Source organism: Seriola aureovittata, chromosome 14 (genome assembly GCF_021018895.1).
Source record: "Seriola aureovittata isolate HTS-2021-v1 ecotype China chromosome 14, ASM2101889v1, whole genome shotgun sequence".
In the NCBI taxonomy this organism is placed as follows: domain Eukaryota; kingdom Metazoa; phylum Chordata; class Actinopteri; order Carangiformes; family Carangidae; genus Seriola; species Seriola aureovittata.
Window position 1 is genome coordinate 6,128,514 of NC_079377.1, and position 26,639 is coordinate 6,155,152.

At 40.4% G+C, this 26,639-nt stretch overlaps 1 protein-coding gene and 2 long non-coding RNA genes across 7 annotated transcripts; 1 reads left to right on the forward strand and 2 right to left on the reverse strand.

Annotated features, from left to right (window-relative positions):
• Window positions 1–31: 31 nt before the first annotated feature.
• On the reverse strand, window positions 32–5,813 carry LOC130181161 (uncharacterized). 5 transcript variants are annotated; one of them, XR_008829533.1, is made up of 6 exons: window positions 3,582–5,813; window positions 3,133–3,241; window positions 2,978–3,033; window positions 2,821–2,844; window positions 2,660–2,718; window positions 32–1,673 (listed from the first exon to the last, which is right to left on the reverse strand). It is a non-coding gene; the product is annotated as an uncharacterized LOC130181161 (long non-coding RNA). The 5 variants fall into 5 exon arrangements; XR_008829531.1 differs by having other exon boundaries at window positions 32–1,667; window positions 2,978–3,241; XR_008829530.1 differs by having other exon boundaries at window positions 2,978–3,241.
• Window positions 5,814–7,438: 1,625 nt separating this feature from the next.
• LOC130181235 (uncharacterized) lies at window positions 7,439–12,626 on the reverse strand. The gene is made up of 3 exons (XR_008829540.1): window positions 12,572–12,626; window positions 12,103–12,408; window positions 7,439–8,357 (listed from the first exon to the last, which is right to left on the reverse strand). It is a non-coding gene; the product is annotated as an uncharacterized LOC130181235 (long non-coding RNA).
• Window positions 12,415–26,378, forward strand: socs5b (suppressor of cytokine signaling 5b). The gene is made up of 2 exons (XM_056395202.1): window positions 12,415–12,689; window positions 18,136–26,378. The coding sequence occupies exon 2, from the start codon at window positions 18,155–18,157 to the stop codon at window positions 19,844–19,846; it is 1,692 nt and encodes a 563-aa protein (XP_056251177.1). The 5' UTR covers window positions 12,415–12,689; window positions 18,136–18,154; the 3' UTR covers window positions 19,847–26,378.
• The last annotated feature ends 261 nt before the right edge of the window (window positions 26,379–26,639 follow it).

Genomic DNA, 26,639 nt, shown 5'->3' on the forward strand with positions numbered 1-26,639 from the left:
CAGACATCATTGGGTTGACTTGATAAGCAGGTCAACAGAATTAAACTCTAATGCATTTTTGAATGAATACACACACATCCTCTATGTTCATTTGGATATCCTTTATGCTTTGTTCAGAAAGTTTCCCTTTTATTTTCAACCTTTTAAAGTTTCTTCCATTTCTACAAATTACTTTTCATACCACCTCTGTCAGTGCAAGGAGTGTGGAGCGTAAACACCACTTGTTGGCACTTTAAGGTCCCATATTTGACACTTTTCCTGTGTTTCATTTGAAGTGTTGATCCATAAGAAGATAGATTTGCGGTTTTAAGAGCCAGAAACGAAATGAGGCATCTCTTACATGGATATTTAGGGCTATTTCTGGGTTTTGAAACCTTACGCTCTGAATCATAGATTTTGTCTAAATGTCTAAAAAAAAATAAAATTTGAGACATCTTCAGTTATATAACTTCCATTAGGGATGAGCAATACCATCAAATCTGATATTGATCTGAAAGTTATGTCACGGCTAGTCTCTGAAGGCAATACTTTTTATTAGTGCAAGCAATTGTGTCATTTAAGTACCACCAAATTATTTGCCAAACTTTTTACTTATTCTTATGTATGTGTTAATTAGATGCATGTTAAAGAATGGTTTTCATGTGCATCTTATTTTTGTTAAAGTTTCTCAGTCGTAACAAAATACCCAACATAATGGATGTTCACATACAGAACTGTCTCGAAGATGATTCACGCCACACCATTGCAGCCAGATCAAGTGTCATGTAGGAAGGGCTGTTCAACTCTTCCATGAAGTGACTCATTAATGATCAAAGTGGCTTCACAGCAAGAAGGTCCTGTGTTTGTGACTGACCATGTTGGACCGGAGCCTTTCACTGTGCAGTCTGCATGTTCTCCCTTACTGCCACAATCCAAAGACATGCAGGTGAAATTAATCAGAAAATGCCATTTGATGCATCTTATGCTTGTGCAAGTGTCATGTATATGCACAGCCACCTATAGCCTCCAAAGACTGATCAGACAACAAAGAAAAAAGAAAGTTAGAATCACCAAAAGTATCATTTTTATTGATCTGTGAATTTTTGTACAAGCAAATAAATATCTCACACTGATGTTTCAAAAATGTTTTGAAATTATAATCCATCCTAATCAGACATAGCACCATATAGCTTCATATATCAATATATAGGTTCATATTGCCCATCAGCATACAATGAGATAACATAAGAATAAAATAACTAAAATAACATCACAAAATGCACCTGAAGTACAATTTAGCCATTATTTAACATCACTCCATATTCCCATTATTTTTTAAGGTAAATTCCTTCTGATATTCCAACTGTCTTCCAAAGCTATAGGTATCTACACAAAAGGTATCAGCTGAAGTAAGATTGCAACCATCCCCAAATGGAGACAGATGAAACAGCATTTCACTGAAAAACTGGCAGATGTAGACTCAGGGGGAGATCCAAGGGTGTTGCATGTTGGAGTGGACACGTCCCTCTGTAGACCTGCCTGCTGAGATCAAAACTTCTCATTTCCTCAGTATCAGAGAGAAAAACTCCTCCCGGGTCTTGGGATCTTGTCGGAAAGTTCCCAGTAGGACACTTGTTACAGTCTTGGCATTTATCCTCTGCACACCTCTCATCGTCATGCACATGTGACTGAAACTCAAAGAGACAATTTACACTATTAGTTGATTTACACTGAGGAACTTTGTATTGTAACATTTTTGCAAGTGTTGGTGACTTCGAGATTGTAGGTCTCCACGCTAAGGGCCCTATACCTCACAGCGAAAAGCTAAATTCAGACCGACGCAGTTGTCATTTTGTCGTCCAGTTGTTTAAATAGCAAATACATTTGTGCCCATCTGAGCGCGCATGGGTGTGTGTCTTACAATGAGGTGTGGTCAGATGTATTTTTGGCGCATAGCTATCTTGAAACAGTGGAAATACCTGATCTGAAGTCTATATGGCACAGTATTTCTCTGTTATTTTAAGTGCGCATTATCAAGTGAGTAATATGCGCCTGCATAGGTAGGTGCACTCTGCCTGTTGCGCGCAAGCAGAGTGAGCTGAAAATGTGCTTCAGATGTTTGGATAAGTCGAGTGGAACATTTACAATCCAGCCTCAGAAGGTCGGAGCATTGTCTCGGACAAAAACGAGGCTCTGCAGAGAAGCTTAAATTCGACACAATGTTTCCCATTCATCTGACTAAATTTTCCCACCACATTTTCATAGAAAACCGACGATATATTTCCACTTCTCATAATATAAAAGAAAAGATGTCTAACGTTGTGATATGTGTCGTCTCTCTGTTTCTTTGTAGAGCTTTCTCACCCCTCGGGACGCACAGAGAATCACTGGTCAGTCACAATATGACTTGATCAACTTGCCATAAATATCACCTCAGTGGCTATAATCACCTTTTCTAATGTATATATTCTCATTTAGGTTGTTCAAGAGGTTTGAATCAAAACTGTCAACATCCAATTAATTAATTAATTTGGTACAAAACCACAAAACCAAAATAATATTTTTTTGTAAGTTTACCTCCCCAATCAGAATACAGTAAAGCCACAGGTTCTGTAGGATTTTCGCAAATTTAATTGGTGATTTTGAATGTGTTAAGATTAGACAAAGAGTTAAAACTCACACAGCTTCAATCACCACTGCCACTCCAGCAGAAAATCTGTTTGGTTAGACGCTCCTGAACTGAGGAGTACACAGTGAAAACAAACGCACAGTTAATCTAACACAGGAGGAAAAACAGGAAAAGATTATGAAAATAAAAGAGTAAAGTCAATCATATTTGACCTTGAAGCCTCCTGCTGAAAATCTCTGGAAAAGTAGAAAACAAAGCGAATAAAATGGGGGTTTTGTTTTGTTTTGATTTTTAGTGTGTGTGTGTGTGTGTGTGTGTGTGTGTGTGCGTGTGCGTGTGCGTGCGTGGGATCCTGTGGTTATCACTTACCTTGCGAGCTTACTCAGACCAACCACCTTCTTGTTTGGGATGTACGCTATGTGAGCCTGACACAATGCAACAAAGCGTAACTGAAATAAGAGCAAAAACGACAACAAAAGGGAATGATTCTTTCAGGATTCCGAATGTCTCTGTAATTGAATTACCTCACAAAGAAGGGCACCAGATGATGTTCACAAAGAGAGAAAAAATCGATGTCCTTGACAACCACCACCTCATCATGGCTTTCATTAAAGATGGCATCGTTCAGGATAGCTGTGCAGATGAAAATGCATATATTCACATATTCTGTTTTACTGGAGAAAATAATCAAATCAAATGTGGAAGTTTCTTCTGAGTTTTGAATGTTTTGCAGTAAATGTTGATTAAATTTATTGAGGCAATGACAACAAACTTTATGTATATAATGTTTCTTACATTTAATTATGGACATACTGACCAGTCTTTGCGTAAAGTTGTGTTTACACAATCCTAAACTCTTTTTTTTTTTTTTTTTTTTTTTACAAAAGTATAATTACATTTATCGCAGTACGACACAAAATGCTTAAAGCTACTGAATTTTGTCATGAGAAAGGTCAATCCTCTGCGCACTCACCTTGGGTCGTCTCCTGGTAGCCCTTTGTGAAGAACTGCATGGCATTGGCTGCGCGTAATGGTGTGCGTAAAAGCCCCTCCCGCTCAGTGTCCTCACCCAGCTCGCTCAGTGCGGTGCTGTAAGCTTCGCCATACAAGACAACTCGGTCAAATCTTCAGCTTCCTTTGAAACTGTCTCTTCTTTGCACCAATCATCATGTTTAGACTCAATACACTTGCTCAACTCAGCAACCACGGGCTCTGTGGCGAACTGAAGCTCCATTCTGGCTCTTGGTTGCTCTCAATGAAAGACGCTGCAGGACACAGTTAGATGGCCCCCTGTTGTGAGTCGTTCGGTCAGTGGTCTCAGGAGGGAAATTCCGCTTGTTTTTAATGCCGACGTTGGAAACTAACATGCAACTGTTTCCAGGAGAAATTGACCTGTGGATAATTTCCACCTTTTCCAATTTCCCAAAGTGGGCCCCTGTACTGAGGAGAGGGGCTGTGTTTTAGCAGGAAAAAATCTTACTTGATTACACCTGTAAAACAAGTGAAAGGACCTTATGGTGCTCCTGCTCAGCCAAGCGCAGTGTCATTGCCCACGCTTCTGCTCAAATGCTGTGAAAATTTATAAGTGCCGCCCAGTTCATCCCTGATTCATCTTGTGCACATTTGTGACGTTGATTTGCACTCCCCTTAAAAGTTTTATTTCTTTTATAATATTTAGGTTAACCTCTTACATGTGACTTTAGACTATCCCACTATCTCACTGCCCTGGCATCATTGGAATAACACTACCTTTTCCCAACAGAGGCATCTGATTAATGTGCAAATCAATTCCAAATTATCTCACAACTGATGCCAAGAACCAGCTGATCCTGAGACATCAGGGGAGATAATCAAGGGTCTAAGGTCACCATGGACCATGACTGCACATTCAAATTTTAGTGTGGCACAACCCTCACTCCTTTAATTTCCTGTAGCCTGTGTCTGTAGTGCACATATATATGATTATGGTAACATCCAGTAATGTCATCACTATATTACAAGAGCATCTATACCAGGGTGAGGAAAATGCCAGTTTGCAAAGTACAACTCCACTAATTTTATCAGACAATGTCCAGCTCCTGACTGAAACTTTAGATTAGATTAGATTAGATTAGATTCAACTTTATTGTCATTGCACAGAGTACACGTACTAAGACAACGAAATGCAGTTAGTATCTAACCAGAAGTGCAAGAGAGCAGTTAAAGTGCAAGTGTGTGCTGTACAGGTATGTAAAGTGAGGGTGTGCATAAGTAAAGTGGAGATGTGCATCAGAACTGTTGAAATGGTTGTGCAAGGGATATATGCTGCGTGCTGCGTGATCTCCTGAGTCCTGACATCACTGTGTCAGAAAAAAGCTTGTAAAAAGCAGTACACACAAGCCAGTATCGCACTGGCTGGTGCGTGATGTATGCTTGCACTGTCCGACCTAATTGTTTTTCACTGATGTGGATTAATGGGCATAGCAAACTGCAGATTCTGAATCTGAGACAAGGATTTTACAAACCTACAAACTATTTCAGTCTAAGTCCTCCCTTCATGAAGTTTATCATTCTGTTATTGCTGCAACAGTTTTATAGAGGAGTTGATTTATTTCTAAGGTTGTAGTTTAAATGGCTGTTGAAGTGTATTGAATTATAGTGAGAGGTGTTTTTAATATTTCATTTGTCCTCAGTGATACAAGAATGACGGAAAAATGTTTTGGAAAACACCTCTCACTATGATGTAACATAACTGTCTTTTGTTTTCATTTACACTCAAAACAGACATTATTCTCAACTACATGTTAACACCAGTGCACCGTTGCTGAACCACATGACAGCACCGAAGGACTCTAAAGGAATCTGTTCACATCTCATATAACAAGACCATTGGAAATAGACGTGTTGGGTTCCAATTGGCTGGACTGAAAATTTGTTGTGCTTTCATCTTCATAACAAGTCCAGGAGTGTGCATCATGGTGAACAAGTATCAGCTTACAGGCAACGTGACCAATCATATCAAACAAATCAACAGTTACATCCAACGAAGACAATCTTCTGATCACTGTGCTGCCGGTCACAGTCTGCCCCGGCTTGCTACATACTGTTGTTGCCGTTGTTTGATGTGTTGATTGGTTTCTCCTCTGCTCTAGTTTCTTATTAAAATATATCATAGCATCTCTCCCCCTGTGAATTTACTTTGTGTATCTCAATAATATGTGTCTGTTCTGTAGCCCCGGTGGGTTTATTGTGCTCCTCACTGAATACATTACAAGCTTCTTAGATGTACTGATGAGCACCCTGAGGAGCAGAACTGATTCTGCTAAATAAATGTGTGTAGCTATTTGTTGTGATGCTGATTCTGTTTGTCTGTTGATTAGTGTCTGACACAGAAACAGCACCTACATCCATGTAATACAGGATTAACTCGAGAGCTTTAACGTGCAAAACAGAGTGAGCAGAGCGGAAAGAGACGAATCAGCTCAAAGATCAATTAAGTCAGATGATCATGTCAAGTTACGTAAGAAAGCACAATTTATAAGTAAAAAAGAGGCCATGCTAAATTACAGCCTGTTCTCTGGTTCTCTGTTGAGGTTAAGGGCCACAATTGTACCACACCCACAATTATGTTGCAGTTCCAGGGAATCAAACCTAGAACAGTGTGTTGTTGTTGTTGTTTGTATAATTTTGCACTTCCAAGGACTGGATTAATAGAGAAAACACCAAAAAAATAGCTAAAAGTAGACACATTAAAGTGTCCTCTGAGTTATGAGTGGAAATCCTTGTCAGAAATTTTTAATAGAACTACTTGAAAAAGTGGAATCAAATCAAATCTGCTATCAGGGGACTGCTTATCGAAATAATGAGTTCATTAGGCTAACAAAGAGCCAGGCATATTGCAAGCGGTAGCCTACAAATGACAGAACAAAACGTCTCCCTTTTCTGTGGAAACTATTTAAAATGGACAAATGAATCCAGATAGGGTTTTGACATCATAATCACAGAACTGGTGTGATGTGGCTCTTTAACATACAACACGTGGCTGCTACTTGGTGGCCACCACGTGGCCTGCAGTGGTGACTGCTTTGTTCATGTTTGCATGTTGTGACAACCCTCTCCAGCTGTGTACCTGTTGCTTCCTGTGTGGCTGCTTCCTTTTACAGGTATTAGAGGTGGGTGTGGTAAAGGGTTGTCAGTACCTGGGCTCATCATCAGACCTGGCACACCTGGGCACTGTGTGCTGACAATGTCTTATGTGTATGTAATTTTCTATACTTGCTGCTTAACCAGTTGTTGCTTTTACAAATTTAAATCAAATCTATACTTAATCTTGGATTATAACATTAAGAGTTTCAACTACACCTGAGAGTTTCCTCTACGTTTTCTGAGAACATTGTTTTTTGTCCTAGACATGCGCTGTCCTTTGTCTGTCGGACAGTTAAAACATTATGCGTAAGCGACCAGCATCAACACACATCACACTGGAACATGTGGTGTGAAACACTTTGTGGTTTCTCTGATGTGGAAAAGCCTTCTGTACAAAGGGCTTCCTGTCAGTCAGCGTAATCCCTAACTCCACTGCCCACATGATATCAATTGAATCGTCCCTTCAGATAACTCTTTGTTACACCTTATCCTTGAGTTTTGGACTAAAAACGATTTCATTCACTCATTTTTTTCATGCATGTTTGTTAAACTACTAAGATGTTTTTTAGAAAGAAAATGTTTTCCTCTAATAACTTGACTGTGTATCAGAAACATCTTTTTCCCTTCAATTTTAGGCCCCTCACTTCTCAGGGACACAGACTGACCTAATTAAACAGAGAGACACATTAATGAGACCTCAAAACACCTGTTTAATCCTGTTTAATTGATACACCAAAACAAATACTGCATGTATTCTGCACTTCTCTATAGCAATTCTTTACTTTTTAACCTCTAACCCAAATCTTTAACTGCCTTTAATTTTTTACAAATATAAAAGGCTTGAAAATGGCTAAACCAATCTGTGGATTTGAGTTTGACTGTAAAATAAATACAGAGTAATCTACAGTTCGATAATATACAAGTCAACTTCTGTAATGTAAAGAAAACCCTTATGTTAATTTGACTTAATTTTTTAATTATAGAATAATTTAGAAAATGGTTCAACTTCTTCAGACATGCGGCTCGCTGTGTCTGCCTGATCATCAATGTCACTTAACTTGCTGCTTTTTAATGTCCCTGGGTGCTACTTTGCTTTTCCGGGCTTCACCCTCAGGTAGTGAAAACCAGTGCATCAAATTTAGATTATCCATCCTGTTCAACATGAGATCAGACCTCACCCTGCTGACTGTCTTGTGCTTCAAAGGGAAGCTGGTATCTACCCACATCACGTCTGGGCTCACTTATAGCTCATTCATCAAAATGAATCTGGCACTGCAGTCACATCTATAATAGCCGCATTACGGATCTGCATGCTGGTTTTTCAACATCTTGGAAATGGTTTGATGCTCCACATTAATTTGGATGTAAACGTTCTCTTTATCTGGTTCTGTATTTTTAAATGTTCTATGTGCAACACCAAATGCCACATATCCAAAGCATCTTAAGACATCCTTGGCTGTAAAACCAATCTCTCTAAATTTTTGATAAAACAGTGTTAACCAAAATATCCATTTCTATGATGAATGACGAGACACCTTTAATACTCCACAACCCTGCTGAAGTTTCCTTTCCTGAGTTTCCTGAAATCAGTGATGCTGCTCTGGAGCTGATCCTGAGTTCTCTGCTGTGCAGAAGAGAAACAAACAGAAAATTACCTCCACTAAACAACACATTTTATCGCTTTGAATTGTTTGGTTTCGTTTTAAATGATTCAGCCTTTTGATCCTGTTAGGCATGACTGTGTAGGCACCATGAAGGGCTGGTGTGTGATGACTGCCACAATGCTGCCATGACTAATGATGCAGCAAATTCAGTCAATTCTTCATGCATTTACTCGCTCACATGGTCTTCACAATGGCAATGAAAATGGTGACATTAATTTCATTTATATAGAAATAAATTAAGATAAACATAACAAAATAACCTGACAATGGATTGATGCTGGGTTATTATTTACAGGGTGTTAAGTGGGACCGTCATCAGACACACAGCTAACTCATTTTTGATCCATGAGACCACAGTATGTTTTTGCACTGGAGTCTTTTGCATGGCTTTTTCTGAGCTCCAGGCTGTTGTCATATCATATGTCTTCCTCTGGTGACTGAGCAGCTCTGAACTGCTGCTCTGAGTGATCTCCTCTCGCAGCCATGGAGCCATGTGGTTCTTCGGCCTCCTGCCTGCCTGACCCCCTTCAGCTGGAAGAGTCTAATTGCTTTCACATTTCTTTTGCTCAATTTAGCAGTTACCGTGTCCTGTGAATTCTCAACACCTACAGTACTACATTTTCTCTCGTCCTCGATCTGCTCCTTCACTCTTGTGTTTTACAGTTCTACAAACACTTCCTTGGACTTCATGTCTAATGTTTCACAGTTTGTATTCATCTTTATCTTTTAATAGGACACAGATGTACTGGATAAAAGGACCAATGTTACTCTCCACCCATGGGTGGTAAAACAATCAACAACCAAATCCATGGAATTCATTAACATAAATTCAAGACAACCAAGACACTAAGTCAAGACAACAAAAGACATAACAGTGACACAAAATCCCAAGCTGAGAGGCAGCAAGACCAGAAGTCCCCACACTAGTAGCCTCTCCCTGCATCAGTACAACTTGCACAAGAATCCTCATTTATTTACATCACACTGTGTGGAAATAGAAATTGATTTTGTGAAATGTTAAAATACAATAGATGCATCTTAATCTTAAAATTTGAATTATTATATTATCAGCTGTGGATACTATTAAGGCATTCTTTATTTCAATGGAAATATTTCAGATTAATTAAAAAAATTCATGACTGATATAATCATAAAATGGAAAAGATGGGAGTCCTAAACAAAAACCTTGAAGATGAGCAGCTTTTGATAATAAGTGCTCCTGCAGGATGAGCATGTATTTTGTGCTTGGATTAAACATGGATGAAATGAAACCTGATCCGCTAATACGACTCTAAAAGTATGAAGAGAATAAAAATTTCGTTTGACGAATCAACCAGCAGATTTTGGATTTTTGTGACCAGGGATGAGTAAAACTGAACCTCATGTCAATGCAATTTTGTTTCCTTACTGTAGCCACAAGATGGCGACACTGCCATTGTCACTACATGAGCAACTCCCGGATACTCTAAATATACAGTTCATTCAAAAGAGAACTAAGTTTGTTAAAAATGTTTTATTTTATTTATTTATTCATTGTTTCTGTCTTTTTTTTTTAGTCCATATGTATTTCTTTTATTTTGAACAATGTCTTTCTCTATATACATATACTCTGTTTACTGAATATGGGATTACTGTCTTCTGAACTCTTGAATATTATTCAGAAGTTATTATAAATCATAGCATCAGTTCTGTCCTGTATTTATCTTTTTTACCTTTATACAATCACAATTCCAAGAGCTGCTCCCAGATTAAAAAGAGTGTACTGTATACACACGTCCTCTCAACCAGGAACAAATTGAATTGCAAACTGAGTATGAACAGCAATCTTGGAATAATTCAGGATGAGCTCAGATCCAAAAACAATGTTTTTGTGAAAGATTTCAACATGAAAAATGATCTGCACATCGCACAAAATAATGCTCATGTAATTTTCTTAGTCACCTTACTAGGAAAAATGAACATGAACCGCTCACTAAACATCCGACCAAATGTCTGTCTCACTCCATCTACTTAATATCCCGACTGATCTGCATCCAAATCTATTTCTGTACTAAGTGACTCCCCATGCCAAAACATTGTCTGTCAGCACTTATGATTTGCATTAGTTTATTTGGACGTCAGACTCGTAGCTTGCTGAAGTAAATTAAAGTTCACTAAACACTTGAACAATAGTGTAGTCTTCTCTGTTATTCACACGGCACCTAAAACTTTCAGAATGATCCTGGTAGAATAAACTCCACCTCTTGCTCCTTCAATCATTTGCAAGTAGTCTAATCATACACAAATGAAAACAATCAACATTATAAATAGTTAGGTGTGGAGGCTGGGACACTTCTCTCTCTGAAGTTTCCATAGTTTTGCATTTATACTAGAAGTGGTCTGAGAATATGGTATTGTCATCAGACCTTTCTCCTTCAGATCCAGCTGAATCACACTCATTCACCCTGAACACCTTAGGGAGTCATCATATCTCACTGTGGATTGCTTGCAGATGAAACAGCATAGACCTGGTAGGAAAGGTCCTCGCTGACTAAAATAGCATGAATCACTCCTGGCAGAAGAATCAGTGCTAATACAATTCTCTTTCATTTCCTTTCATAAGCACAAATTAGATCAGCATCTCGGAGATGTAAAAGCTAATGTGTTCGGGCTGCTGGTGATTTCCCCTGAACTCAACCTCAGCTCCAAGCTAACTACTACATTACTCACACCACTTCCACTTCCCATTACGCCTTGTGTCATGTGCACATGAATGATCCGACTCCAGGAGATGACTTCATGTGTGGGTGAGAGTGACTATGAATGCTCCTTTCAGACATTTTAATTGTTCAAAGATTTACTTTGGTACAAGTTATGACACATATTCACTGATCACGGCCATATAATGCCATATCTAATTCTACAGCACTTGAGGTTTGAGAGTGTGGCATTAATAAGTGTTTGACTTTATTTCACTTAGGGGGACTGTAGTTTTTTGCCAGCCTGACATTTCCACTAATTAATACCTTTATTTCTTGTTTTCTTTGTGGATAAAGGACTTTGTTCTGTACTTTAAAGTCCAATTGATGTGGCCAGGAAAGCTTGCAGGTATGACAAGATTACCGTGCTAAAAGCTCCAGGGGAAAAATTAGCTTCTGGGCCCCTCCTAACCACCTATTCGGCTCACTCTCTGTGTAATGTGTAAGGTTTTTCTATGCTGGGATACTCCCAGTCCCCCATTTGCTCAGTGGTAATTTGACTGAATACAAAACAAAGTAATATGTCAAGAAATATACAATAAGAAAGCACTAAACTGGAATAGTGAAGATTTTAAAACTAGATTCTAACATGTGGCCCCTCTTCAAGACAGGACATCAGGTATAAAGCAAGACATATCTTAAGGCCTTTATCATGTCAGTTAATATTGTACTTTACGTTTGTGCATATTCACAAATATATCCAAATTAAATGAGTAAAAACCAGTTGACATTAAGTCTTGAGCTTTCCAGGTTCTAAGAACAGTTGCCCAGTTGGTTATCGAGCCTTGGGTATGATGATAATAGGAGTCATATTGGTGGGAGTAATGTGATTATTGTAGTTATTATTATACATTCTTTACTTATGACTGTCTGATCCTAATTGTGAAATTAAGTTATTCCTCCTCGCTTGGCTCGTTCCCCGTGGTTTCATTGACTTCACAGGCAGAGCCACTGCTGGCCTTCTTACCTGAATGACATCAGTGAGTCAGTAGTCCGGCCTGGCCGGGACACCATCAGCATCACTTCACCTCTCCACGTTTCCAAGTAGCTGCCAGCGGACAGCCTCAGCCTCCTCTGCCCGTTCATTGGAGCCACAGAACGCCCGTCACGAGGAGCCAGCTCCAGGGCATTCCCTATCCGCGTGCTCTGTCGGAAGTGGCCGCCTTTTCCTTTTCCTCCATTGGACTGAGCCGCTGTCAGTCGGGTTCACTCACGTTGAACATCGTCCGCCTCTCCGGCTCTCTGTCGGCTGAGACCGCCGTCATATTGGCTGCTAGAGGCAGCAGCGACCACGGCAGAAGAGAAGACCCCCACCATGATGAAGAACGGGCTTTCGCGGCACTTAAAGACTAAATTAACTTTTTAAATATTTTTTATTAGTATTTAACTAATTATTGTTAAAATATTCGGGATGATACCGTCAAGTATCCACGTACCTTTAGTGCTTTCATCCGACACCGTGGTCCGCAAAGGGGATATATGCCTGACTTCTCTTAATAGCCATTTTTTGCAGACAAAGAGAGCAGTTGAATAGGGCTTTCACAAGGCACAAGGGTAAGATATGAATTCGAGAAACAAACCGTTACTTGTCACGCATGTCACATTTGTCTACGCAGCATCTTTAAACATCACTGCACCACTTGGCATATTTCTATAATCTTTTGTGTCGATTTTTCATAAGCTAACCCACTAACCCCGCTAGCTGGCTGGTTAGCCAAAGCTAACTAAAACGTTAGAAACCCCCAGTCCAGGGAATGCTAACGGTTAGCATTTTTGACAGCTCGTAAGCTTGAACTGTATGTTAGCCATCTGTTGCCAACTAAAAGAAAGACGTTTCTAATTTACTTCTGAAAAATATTATAAATCTGACTCGAGCCACTCAGCCAGCTGGGCAATATGAGGTTAGCTAACGTTATCTTCGCGGCTGTAGCCACATTTAGCGGTGTATTGGGTCTGACTGTGGATGGTTAACGTGTTAGCAAGTGAGCTAACTTGGCAGGGACCGGGGAAAAGTGGGGCCTCTAGTAAGCCTAAAGGCCTTCCAACCATTTCTATAGACCAGCTATAACAACGTTTTAGCTCGATTATTGTGGGTCTTGTATTGACATACCTGTAAGTTTATCCGTTAGAGTAACGGAACCGTACTGTCCACGTTAATCTGCATGACAAGATCACATTCAACAGAGGCAGTTTTGAAATTGTAGGAATAACTTAAGGTTAACATTAACTCTAAACGGTGTTTGAATTTGAATGCAAGTTAAGGTATTCTTTTACACATAATTTGACGTAACTAATATTAATTACTGATTTCTTACCTGTATGACTTGAATTTTACTTTATTAATTATTGAGTTAGACCTACGAACAAAGCTACACAAGGGTAGAATAATAATTTTACATACTCTGTTGATGTGCTCAAGAACAATGTAATATTGAGTTTCAGGAATCTGTTTGACTGTGCATAGTCTGCCTCTATTTGAAAAGTCTATTTTTAGCAAAAAATATATTCTGACTCTTGTTTAGTGCAGGAAAAAATGCAGAGCTTGTCATATCAAAATTTCTATTAAAAGTCTTAATAATTGTTGAGATTTAAATGATAGGAAGAATCAGTGTTTTTTATCAGTCATTTGCAGACCCTGTATGGCTATCTGCCATCCCACATATCTTTAAGAATGCAAGATGCTGCAGATATCTCATTAACTCTGGTCTGTTCTGAGCAGAAAAGGCGTCCTCCCTTAATCTTGTCTTCTCTCCAGCCCTCTCTTAGATCAGTGTGATCCCTGGAGAATGGGTGTGTTGGGCTGCCGGAGAGTAGAAGTAGCCTAGTTCTGTTTCAGGGAGACTTTAAATGGTTGTGGACTGGTTTGCACTATTGGTGTGGCCATTGTTATCAGTCGCGACTCATAGAGAATTATATAGGACGGCTATATTGAAAAAAATCACTGTTGAATTAGCTAAGTGGAGTTAATTCTCGGCAGAAATCTTCAATATGAAATGCCTAAACATTGTGTGTCCTTCTGTAGACTTACAAACCCATTTCTTGGTTGTAAAGTATACATAAGAAGAGCAAGAGTTAAATGTGAAAATTGTAACTTAGATATGCACCAAATGGAGTATGTTGTTGCAAGCTTTTGTTTAATGCATTGCTGCAAATTGTCTGATGTAAGAGTTCGAGGTCATGACAGTGGTTTGCATTTAATAAATGCACTGACCTACAAGGTGATGAACTTTGTTGTTGTTTGGTCAGACATCCAGTATTATTAATGTTGTCTGTTTTGGATAGCTCCAACAGTTTCCTTGATATCTCATAAGAACCGAGCCATGCTAATGAGGACACAGGGCAGATTATAGAGGTTTCAGCTCTCGTTGGTCATTCCTTCACATTTGCAGTAATTCTTACATTTTCATGGTTCAACTCCCAACATTCTGTCTCCTGGCTTGTAAGGTTAATCTTCTGAACACTTGTCATTCATTATTGTTAAATTGCGGTGACAATCATAGGGTTAAGTTATAGGCATGTTTTAATCATACTTGGTCACAATTTACGAAGTTTTGGAAATCCTGCCCCCTTTGAGCCATGTGTCTTGGTCACTGGAACTTTTCATTGTTTGTATTTTTTAAGCGATTACCAAGCTGAGGGATAAAACACACCAACCCGGATGGAAAATCCAGCCTCTCAAGATGTAACTGATAAAACATTAGCTTCACAGTTCCAGTTTATCTTGGAGGTTAAACAGCAGGGTGTGAATATGCAGTCATAGTTCGAGGGTCAGTGTTTTCTTGCTGACAGTGCAATTACAGAATAAAGACAAATCTGGGAAATTTAGGCTGTGGCTGGTAAGACTTTGTGCTCCAACAAAAATGTTGGCGAATGAGAGGCAGTTGTTTGCATGTTTTGATTTCTAAAGACAGATTGGCCGGACAAATAGTTCAAGTACATTTTGAGCCATGTTGCTTCTTTGGTGAAACCTTTTGATTGTCTAAGTTAGTTTAAATCTTGAAATTGTCAAGATGTGCTAGTATGCTATGGAGCCAAGATATTGAAATCATAAATAGCTTACGTAACACTTCAGTTAAACTGTCATGTGGGTTGTGGGTAGAGATGCACTGCTCCCACCTTCTCTCTCCTGATTGTTATACCTAATTAGTTGATTACTATTGCTTTTGTATTTAAATGTCTTTCTCAGATTACTGTTAAATCTGTTAAACTGTGTGTAACATGAGGCATGCCATCTCTTAACTAAAAGCAGAGACATTATATGTCATTATTTTCTTTGGTTTTTGCAGAGTTTGGTTTACGTTGTTATAGGTGGTTTACAAAATTGTGTGAAAATTTATGAAAACAGTGAGTAAGGTACATTATTCACAGTGTTCTGTGATTCCTATTTCACAGCTTAAATATATATTCACAATCTTAAATTTATATAAACAGAAGTAAGTGTGTTAGGAGATTAGGACACCCATTTGAACTTTTTCCCATTAGTAAAGGCAATTGAACGCTACAGTCCTTTCTCAGTGCAGCATTGATCAGTTGACAATAACCATATGACAAAGAAAAATCTTTTTAATTTGATAGGGCCACGTGTTGCGTAAGGATTTGCAGAAGCAGAAAGAGCAATGTTGGGCATTGGGATTTAAGTAGTTACCTTGTGTTTTGGTGTTTACTAAATTAAATGATCTAATTGTGTTTGCAAAGAAAACGGGCCACATCATTATTTAAAATGAAGGCTTCAATAAGAAAAACATGCACTTTGTATTTTATAAGCTTTTAATGGTCGATTAATAATATGGCCAACTATTGATTTAATAGGTCTAAGTTTTATTACTAAGGACCTGCAACAACACACATAGCCTCATAGTACAAGCATTAGCAACAATAATAAAAAAGACTCTAAAATGAAAAGAACATTTTAATATAATTTAATCATAGGTAAATATAAGTAAATTCACCTGGCATTTTACATAACCAAAATCAGATGCATAAAAAATTATAATATATAATTTTGTTTTCAAATGTAGTAGCAAACTCCTGGCCACAGCTTGCAGTGTGCGTTTGTGTGTGTGTGTGTGTGTGTGTGTGTGTGTGTGTGTGTGTGTGTGTGTGTGTGTGTGTGTGTGTGTGTGTGTGTGTGTGTGTGTGTGTGTTGCATTGCTGACATAGGCTTTGTTGTGTATGACAGGGAGGAAGTTTTACAGCTTTGAAAAAAAACGTTTTAAACCAGGTCTAGTGATTGTCTTTTTCACCCAACATATTTTTAAGTATAGTTAAGCAAGTATAATTTAATTGCAGCATATAGATATTAGTACAATGAAATTGATCAGGAAAATTATTTGGTGCTGAAAAGCATGTGGGAGCGTTGCTTTGGATGTTGTTTGTTAGAAAATATGTCTAGTTTATCTTTGGAGTTCCATCTGAAGCCAGTGGCAATCAGATTGGGAGTGTAAGGCCAGTTGTGGATTTAGGTACTGGCACTGCCGCATAAGAGAATAAGAGGAAGACGTACAACAGACCAGACAATGCACTTTCTCAGGCATATTGTGTGCTCCCACATTTAAATCAGAATAAGAGTCATTAGTCTTGTCACATTCATAGTTTAACTTAGCTGTATCAATAAGACATTTTTTCATAGCAACAAATTAATTGTAGGTGTTTGTATCACAGAAATCTTTTAGTAGTGAGTACAGACCAAGTCAGTTTGTAGGATGACTATGGCCAAGTCTGGAGAGATGTCAAGAGTTTGTTAGTGATAGCCTTAGAACTGCCCTCAGCAAATCAAATTAATCACTCATGTGCTGAAGACTGGTCTGATTTCCTGCGCATCACAGGTTCCTTGTCTCTCACAGCTGACTGTGCAAATCCATAATGTCTTTATCAATATTTGGAGGCAAAGTCTGCATGCAGGTCGACATGATGCCAGGTAGTTGGATAGCTGCTTTTAGCCCAGAAGCATATTGAATTAGCTTATCAAAAAAAGGTGTGGGAGGAAGTGAGGTAGACGAGCCACAGAGGGATTAATGTCTTTGAGTTCCTGTGTGTTAGTGAATAGCACATGCAATGAATGCTGACAGGGTTGGGGATTTAAATTTGAATGAGAACTCTGATAATTGAAGTGCATATTCTTACCTGCATCATATGATTCACTGCTTGCAGCTCATATGCATGGATAAAGTTTGATCATGTTATCAGTTTCTGTATAGAGTTTTCTTGAGAATGGAATAAAATTTGTTTTGTTCAAGCAGTAAATGACCAAACACAGTGTAGTAATTCACTTTTAGGAACAAAGAACTAAAACTTAAGTGTGAGGCCCTAAAGTGTTTCAGAGATGTTTCAAATTGGTAAGGTTTTCAGGTATCAGAATGTTTTTACTACAGGGATTTGGATTTACTGGCAACAATAAAATGTATACCTTAATAAATCTATGAAGTATAGGAAAAAAAAAACTGAAACAGGAAAGGAAATGCTGCATTATGGAATCCTTAGAGGTTTTGTGTTTGGCAGGCCACATACCTGTGGTGACTTTGCTCACTGTAAAATTCAAACACAGTTTGGTGCCACTACTTCCAAATCTGTCAAATTCTAGGAAAGTGATAAATCAATGGCATTTGTGAGTGTGTATGTGCATGTATGTGTGCCCTGTCTGCTGCTGTTACAGGGAAAGTTTTTGGTCAGGTCTAGACTGGCTCTGTAATACAGTACATACCAGCAGATCAGCTGTGAGCAGATCCTGGGTTCATTTATAGCTGTGGCCTTGTGTCCCTGCACGTCTGCCTGGCAACTCCCAACTCTGCTGTTCCAACTACTCAAGCTCACCCACCTCTCAGACACTTTGGCCCCGTTACACTCACACCATGTCTAATTACTAGATACACAGTAGTCTGGGGAATTAAAATGTAGGACATTCTTTATATAGCTTGTACCTCAGTATTAAATATAGGTGCCGTTGCTGTTGCAAGATTTCTCCACCTGTGACTTAATCAGTTTTGTCTCCTGTTTCCTCCAGGTCCCAGGGGCTCCTATTGATGAAGAAAGTGGGCAACATGTGGAGCAACCTGAAGAGCAAATGCCAGACACTCTTTCACAACAACAGTTCAGGACCCAGTGAAAGCAGGGTTGAGGCAGATGCCGTCCACTGTGTGGTGGATCTTGGCCAAGGGGGCAGCTCAGGTGATGCGCATGCATCAGGAGCCTCCAGTCCATCAAGGAGCCTCCTACCAGTGCCAATGGTAACATCAGGACGCCGCCATCACAACTGTGTGTCGGACATCCCTCAGATAGTAGAGATCACTATTGACAAGGACACTGAGGATGTGCGGGGAGGATCAGGGGGTGTTCCCTTGGCCCGGAGAGACTCCTATTCCCGTCATGCTCCATGGGGGGGCAAGAAAAAACACTCATGTTCCACCAAAACCCAGAGCTCTCTGGAGGCAGATAGGCGGTCTGGCCGTTTAAGGGGGAGTGGTAATCGCAGGGACAGGCGTTACGCAGTCAGCTCCATCCAGGAGATGAGCGACTCTGTATCTGGAGGACGCAGTCTAAATGCTCGGTCTTTGCGCCAGCGGCTAAGTGATACAGTAGGACTGTGCTTACCCCTGCCTACTCGTAGACGCTCCCGTTCAACTAAGAACCCTGTCACCTCCAAACGTAAGATTCACCTAACAGAGCTCATGCTGGAGACCTGCCCCTTCCCACCAGGCTCAGACCTTGCTCACAAGTGGCACTTGATCAAGCAACACACAGCACCGGTCAGCCCGCATTCCTCCACTGCCCTGCTTGATGCCTTTGACCCGGCCCACCCCTCTCCTGAGGATGAAGAGGAACGTCTACGTGAGCGCCGCAGACTTAGCATTGAGGAAGGTGTGGACCCACCACCTAATGCACAGATCCACACCCTGGAGGCCTCAGTGCCAGGCTCCTCTCTCTACAAACTGGGACCAAAGATGGCTCCTGGCATAGGAGAGGCCTCTGGGGATGGCCGGGCCTCAGGGACTGGCAGCTCTGTGGGCGCTGGATCATCAGGGGCCTGTGGGCAGGTGTTGGGGGCTTCAGCATCAGCCCAGGACTGTGACTCTGAGGAGGATTCGACCACCCTCTGTCTACAGGCCAGGAGGCCTAAGCAGAGGCACGCCTCTGGCGATGGTCACTTGAGCCGGCAGCAACCTGGACCGTGGAAGGTTCACACCCAGATAGACTACATCCACTGCCTGGTGCCGGACCTATTGCAGATCACTGCTCTGCCCTGTTACTGGGGTGTGATGGACCGCTATGAGGCTGAGGCACTGCTGGATGGACGGCCGGAAGGCACCTTCCTACTGCGTGACTCAGCCCAGGAGGACTACCTCTTCTCCGTTAGCTTCCGCCGTTACAACCGCTCACTGCACGCCCGCATCGAGCAGTGGAACCACAACTTCAGCTTTGACGCCCATGACCCTTGTGTTTTCCACTCTTCCACCGTCACAGGACTGCTGGAGCACTACAAGGACCCCAGCGCCTGCATGTTTTTTGAACCGCTGCTCACAGCACCTCTCCATCGAACCTTTCCCTTTGGCCTGCAGCACTTGGCACGAGCTGCCATCTGCCGCTGGACCACATACGATGGTATAGGCTCTTTGCCGCTGCCCCCTGCCCTGCAGGACTTCCTCAAGGAGTATCACTATAAACAGAAAGTACGAGTTCGCTGGCTGGAGAGGGAACCGCCACTCAAGGTCAAATAGGGCGGGCTTCTCCATTGCCTGTACACACACTGCAGCAGGATCACAGAACTTGAGAAATTCCTCATTAGCCAATTAGAGGCTATGCTGATATGGCTCTCTTTCTGGTGGGGGATGGAATTTAAATATAACAAGCTATACAAGATTCATTCTAATCTTTGTTTTAGTTATTACTTACATCACAGAAAATACATATGATTATATTCAGTATAATGCTGTCTGGCAAGCACATGTTTTTGTGTTGAACAGGTTGTTTTGACAGGGAGGGAAGGCACAAATATCAGTGCTTTGTGTCTTTTCTCTCCCGCTTTGTGCTAAACGTCTGCCTGATCCCACAACATCACCCTGCCTGTAGACCTGCCTGCATGCCTCCCCTGTTCATCCCAAATTGCTATTTAGGCCCACATGGCTATGTTGTACAGTTCACTTTGTGCTTTCTTTATATTTTTTTTTAATTTCCTAAGCTTGTCAAAGCACCTAGTGGATACACCTTCCCAAGAGGGTTTAAGGTGTGTATGGGTTGAGAGGGCATCTGGAGGTGCTATTGGTATATTGCAGTCAGAGCTTGTCCCATGGATAGAGCTACATAAGGCACATTCTTTGCCATCTCTTTGCACGCATGAGTATCACCTGAGCCAGAGACGAGGACAGATTCTAAGAGGGTCCAGAGAGTTCAGGACAGCACATCAGGGAAAATAAGTGCTTTCTAAGGATAATACTCTAGTCCTTAAAAACACTAGTTCCTCCTTAAGCAGTAATGGTGAATGATGAATAATAAATCAGTCTACTGTGTACTATTTAGTGAGCAATCTAAACCTGTCAACTTTCTTTCCCCCGCTGTGCAGAATTGCTTTTGAAACAGACTGTAAGGAAATATTCTGACAGTTCTTGCCATGGTTACAGATGTCAAAGCAGTCTGTCAGTTCTTCACTGGCCACAGGCTCTTCAACTCTGCACACTATTGTGCACATAGGCACCCAGTTCATTTTTTTCCTGTATGAAATTTAGCTCCAAAGGTAACATTTGAATCGTGCTACGGCTTTCTAGTGTTTAGTTTTACACCTGCTTCTTTCAGTTAGCACCTTTGGGTGGCATCTGGCGACACAGAAAGCTTGGACCCTGTGTTTTCAAGTTGGTTATTTTTCTCCCATTTTAACCAGGCACTAGTAACATTGGTGCAGCTAGCTGTGCCCTGTGGTTATTTAAAGGAATGCTAACAGGTGCTTTCTGAGGAGTTGAGGGTGCGTGTGACAAGTGCTAGGTGAAGACAATCGATGAAAATTCAAAATGCCAGTGTCCCTTTAAACACAACAGTGAGCTGGTCTGCTCACACCAGTGAGGCTTGATAGATAATGGGCTTTTTCATGGGAGACCCCCCCTTAGTAACAGATGATGAATGGGCCAGACAGACAACGTCATAAAATAATCTGCTTGTGAAGATGAATTAAAACTCCCACGATTAGATTGCAGAACCCTTTCCTGCCTGAATTTATATTTCTTTTATGAAAACATGTTAAAATATGTTGAGCTGTTTTAATGAAGAGCACTGTGTCACCGACAGGAAAGAGGTCATGCAGGCTTTTCTTGGGAGTTAATGTCCCGCACTTAACAGCTAATTACCCCAAGAAATCCCCTCATTGCCCGGTTGCATTTATAGTCATAGCATTGAGTGCAGGCAACACTTGACTCTCAAGAGGTTGGTATATACTTGAGAGCTTTAGTTATGTAATCTGAATGATTTCAGTTGTGTGGGACAAAAACACTGCTAGCTATCCAGTCATTTCTGTTGTGTTCTCGATGTGAAGAGAAAATAAGTGTAACCTATGTGCCTTTTAGAAAACCATTTGTCTTGTTTCATAATCAGTTGCTTTGTAGTCCAAACCTCGTGCAGATGCTTCAACACAGTGCACTCGGATGCTATAAAATGAGACTGAAGAGAATAACAATGAAGACGTGCATGAGCTTAAAGCTCAATGGGGGAAAAAAAACTGTAGTGGTGCTATGTTGGTTAAGATATGACAGGTTATTGAAATGATAAGTTTTACATTAGCTACATCTGTTCTCACTCACTAATGCATGCATTAGTCCTTCGCTATATTATGGCTTGTGTGGTAGTATTAGGTTGGTAGAGGGTCCAATGCCAGCCCTACTGTAGCATATTTCAGCTCAATATATCCATGTTTTTCCAGCCCTCACATGTGTAGGTTCTTGGCTGCAACTTGACAAACAAATCCTAATGAGAGGGCAGGAAGGTTAACTCTCAACTGTGAGCATGTTGATCAGAATAATCCAACTTCTGATGACAGTGCCTGAGTTGGCCATCAGCAACATGTTTGTCCTTAATCTTAATTAGTAGTAAATACATATTAACTGGCTTTAAAAAAAAAAAAAAAAAAAAAAGAAAGAAAGTAGTTGAACTTTGAATCAAACGTGTGCACAAGACTGTGGGAGAATGAGGTGGGTGCAAACAAACAGATTACCTTAAGGCGTTCAGAGAATATTGTTCTAAAATAAATACAATTATCTGGAAATTCCATTGATGAAAACACTGCAGTTAATGTGTAAAAGTGAAATATTAAAGCTGAAACACACATGAGCTCATGATCACTGGAAGGGTTCATCTGTAAAAGTTGTCAAACTAGTTCATTTTTTTGTCTGTGTGTGTGTGTGTGTGCTCATGTGTCTTATCAGCCCGCACATACGTTAAAGGTTATTTTTGTTCTCATCAGTGAGGATGAATCATGAACAAGTGCATTTTCTTGCCCATGAATAGCTGAGACGGTGACCAAAGTTCTTGCACACAGCTGTGTGTATTAACTACTGGCCTAATGCTTATTGCAGTGCTCAGTGGTGCTAAAATTTAAGCTAAATTATCAGCTTTACAAACAAATGAAAGTTAATTCCATACTATAGTATGAAGACTACTCTTTTTTGCAACATATTCATGAGGGAGGACAAGGCCGTGTAAAGCTCCCATCTACACCCTGAAACTCAACACTCGTCCTATTTTCACATATTTATCAGGCAGTAAGATCATTTTTATGCAGGTAGTAAAAGATGTGCAGGTAAAGGATTGATATTTCACAAACCGATTTGTAATTTCTATACTAAATTGTGGATTGATTAACATTTATCGAACATTTCCCCACTTAAGAGTCTGGAACATTTTCCACTTGCCGGCACTTTGTTGTCAGAAATCATGAAAACCACACGTTAGTCACCTGTATATGTTAGAGTGGCAGGAGTGAATGTTAGGAGGAGGGGGATAAGGCTGACATTTTAGTTGCTTGCATGTGCACTTTTATGCTTCATAATTTTTAGCATCCAACACTGTCAAATAGAAGAAATACAGACAGCAGCTTCAGAAAGTATTCAGACCCCTTTATTGTGTTTATAGATTTGATTTTATAAATGACTGAAATTGCCCATCAATCTACACTCACTAATCCAATGTTTTTTAAGTGAAAACATGTTTTTACTAATTTTTGCTAATTTATTAAAAAACTGAAATCCCATTTACAAAAGCATTCAGACCCTTAATTCATTATTCAAATTTTTTGAAACTTATGAAGCTCTGTTAGAGTGAGTGAGAGTCACCTCTCAGACCAGGGCTCTTTTTACCTGGTGACTCTGTCTAGCCTATTGATTCCAAACTTCTTCCATTTCACAATTGTTAGCTTTAGAAATGGTTTTATATCCTTGTCCTGACCTTTGCCTCACCATAGTTTAAAATAAAATCTACAACACAATAAAGTGAAGGGGTCTGAATTTTGAAAACCCACACACTGCTCACTGCCACTTGCCGATCATGCTGCTGCTTAGCAATAGCATATAACGCCTTACCGTGCCCCACCCCACTTGTGGGCACTAATCACAGGCTAATTTTACCATGTGGGGATATAAATTTACTGGGTACTATAAGGGCCACTTTGTGTTGCCTTATGGCTGCTGTATGACGGGAGGTGATTTTTTATTTTTTTTTTGTTGTTATATCCAACTGCTCTCTCCATCTGGCCACATCCCTAACATCATTGTGTTGATGTAGAGGTGACTTTGGTTTAGAGTGAACTTAAGGCCTGTTTGTCCTGCCCTCTACTTTTTCTCCGAACCCTGTTAGGGCGATGTTAGGAGAGATGGAGCTGGCTCACTGAACGTGCTACAATGTGCTCACAGAGAGGGCAAGGGATTTGTTGAAGTAAATAGCACTTTAATTGTGTATTTGTGTTCTACAGTGCAGGTCTGCAAATATTAGGACAGTGACAGTGTTTTTTGTAATGTTGGCTCTTTACTCCATCATATTTGAAATGACAGTTCAGCTAAGTGACAACTTGAAGGTTTAACTTAAGGATTTTTATCTATATTGGGTGATCATGGTAGGAGTTATACAGTTCCTCAAATTTAACACATTTACTTTCATACTAAAATTTGGTCTAACATGTTTTGCAGTACCAAAGTCTCAAAAGTTGCACATACATGGGCAGACACTGTCTGTGCTGATGTTCTGCGAGGCCTGGAGCTGCATCCATGTTCATTCCTACTTGTTTTGGGAGCTTTTTGCCTTCAGTCTGGTTATCAGGAAGTGAACGTCCTCGGTTGGACTGAGATCAGGACTTGACCTGTTTTGGCTCCTCTTGGTCCTGTCTGTGTGATAAGGATCATTGTTCGCCTGCTTTGACGTGAAATTGCATATTTAAAAAAAAGCCAGTATTCCCACTCTGTCCACCCAATATGGATTTGAACACTCTCAAATGTAGGAAAAGGACTGGGAGTTAGCACTTTTACCTCATAGTCATTGTTTCATTACCAGTATGCTGCACTACAGAGTCAAAACGACTGAAAATGTCTCACTGTCCGAATACTTGTGGACAGCACTGTATGTGTATTAGCTCAAGATGGCGAGACTTGTGTGAGTGTTGCGAAGAAGCCGGTGGTCCTGAAAATATTTCACTTATATTCAGGTGTTGTAAGCTTTGTCGATAGAGGTGTATGCTCCAGCATGCTGCAGACTCTGTGCATGCGTGTGTGTTGTGTGGCAGTATATTAGTGTATGGACAGAGCCACACGAGGGTTCCAGTGGAGGGGAAGCAGAGTCGACTGTGAGGGGTGATGACAGTGACTCCAGTGAACAATGCCTCTCTGCCCCTGTTCCACCCGCCCCACCCCCCTTATTCTCAGGCAGGCCCGTTGCAAGGAGAGTCCCAGGACCCTCTCAACCCAGTTTTCCCCATGGGAAATATCTGATGTTAAGCGTAGCACATGTTTGCCATATAACCCGTAGATTTAGGAGAAGAAAAAAAAAAAACATTGTATGTATGATGAATGATGGGAGTTATGTATTAGGAGCCTGATGAAAAGATATTTTATTCTTCTGTGGTGCATTAACTGTCTGGAACACACACATTTGCACACACCATGACATTTCCTCTAACACCTACACTACCCCAGGTATTGACACACACCACACCCTCCCACCAAGCCCACCCTTAGCCAGGGATGTGTAAAGATGGACCACATTTAGCCAGCACCACCTTTGTGTGTGACTCCCCCACAAAAAGGGAAAACAAAGATGGGTGTTTATGTGTATATTCTATGTTCTTAAAAAAAAAAAACAAAATGCCATGAATTGAACTATTTTGACCTTATATTGTAATTAGTATGACACTATTTAGCTGCACTATGAGAGCCTCGCTTGTGGCAAGAAACCACTGGGTCTGGTCTGGATGAGAGACAGGCTGGTTATGTCGCTAGTTGTCCCTTTTTACAGCAACAACAGCAACACCCCAGGATGTAAGACTCCTACCCCCCACCTCGGTACGACTCATGGTTTCAGCTGTTAAGAGGACAAACAAAAAAAAAAGATATTTTAAATTTTTTTTCCTTGTTCCCATATATATTTTAGAAAGCTGGGTTAAGTGCTATATACAAACGGAAAAAGATGTATGAAAGAATTATTATTTTCATTATTACTTCTCCCTAATATGCAATGGAGTGTAGTGTAACAATGGTTGCAATCCTCTGTCACTTTAATGCTGTATGTGCACATTGGTTGCTGTGTGGATGTGGGTGCCGAGGCAACAGGACTTGACAATGATGGGAACTAATGGTTGTCACTCTGCAGCGCTGCCGTGTTCCCAGACTGCCTTATTCGTTCTGACCAATCACGAAAAGCCCTTTTAAATCCAGGGCTGCAGCCACTGCCACAGGCTGACCAAGCTGTAGTCAGACGAATATCGCTGTTCCATTTTCTTCTGCTTTTCCTTGCTTTTTCTTTTTCTTTTTCTCTTCTTTTTTTTTCTTCTTTTCTTCTGCTGTCAGGTAGGATTTGGAGCGTGTAAATGGCATAATCATGTTCACATCTCACTGTCTGTTCTGTGTATCTGCTTCACCATTCAAAGAGAAAAAAAAAACTGTTGTTTTCCAGTATAACCTGTTCATTTTTAAAGAGCCGTATGATGCGACACTTGTAGCTGTCACTCTTGGTGCTTGGCTTATGCTTCATTGTCTTAATATTCCAAATAAAACTGTTAAGTGTAATCCACACTGGCCCATGATATAATATGGAGTATGTTTTTTTTTTTCTTTATCATGCTGCACTACACTAATTGGTGGTGTGTGGTTTGGTCAGAAGCCATGGTGACATCTGGGTGTTGAAGGTGATGGATCACTGAAACCAAAGTCTCAGCAATCAGTATATTCCACATATCTTACTCTTAACTCTACCTCTCCAACCAGTACATTAGGTATAAGTTGCTCACCAAATGTGTTGATCACATGACACTTAAATCATAATTTCATT

Excerpts from the sequence above, each read along its gene's own strand:
- socs5b (XM_056395202.1), top strand. The coding sequence starts at position 18,155 with ATGAAGAAAGTGGGCAACATGTGGAGCAACCTGAAGAGCAAATGCCAG.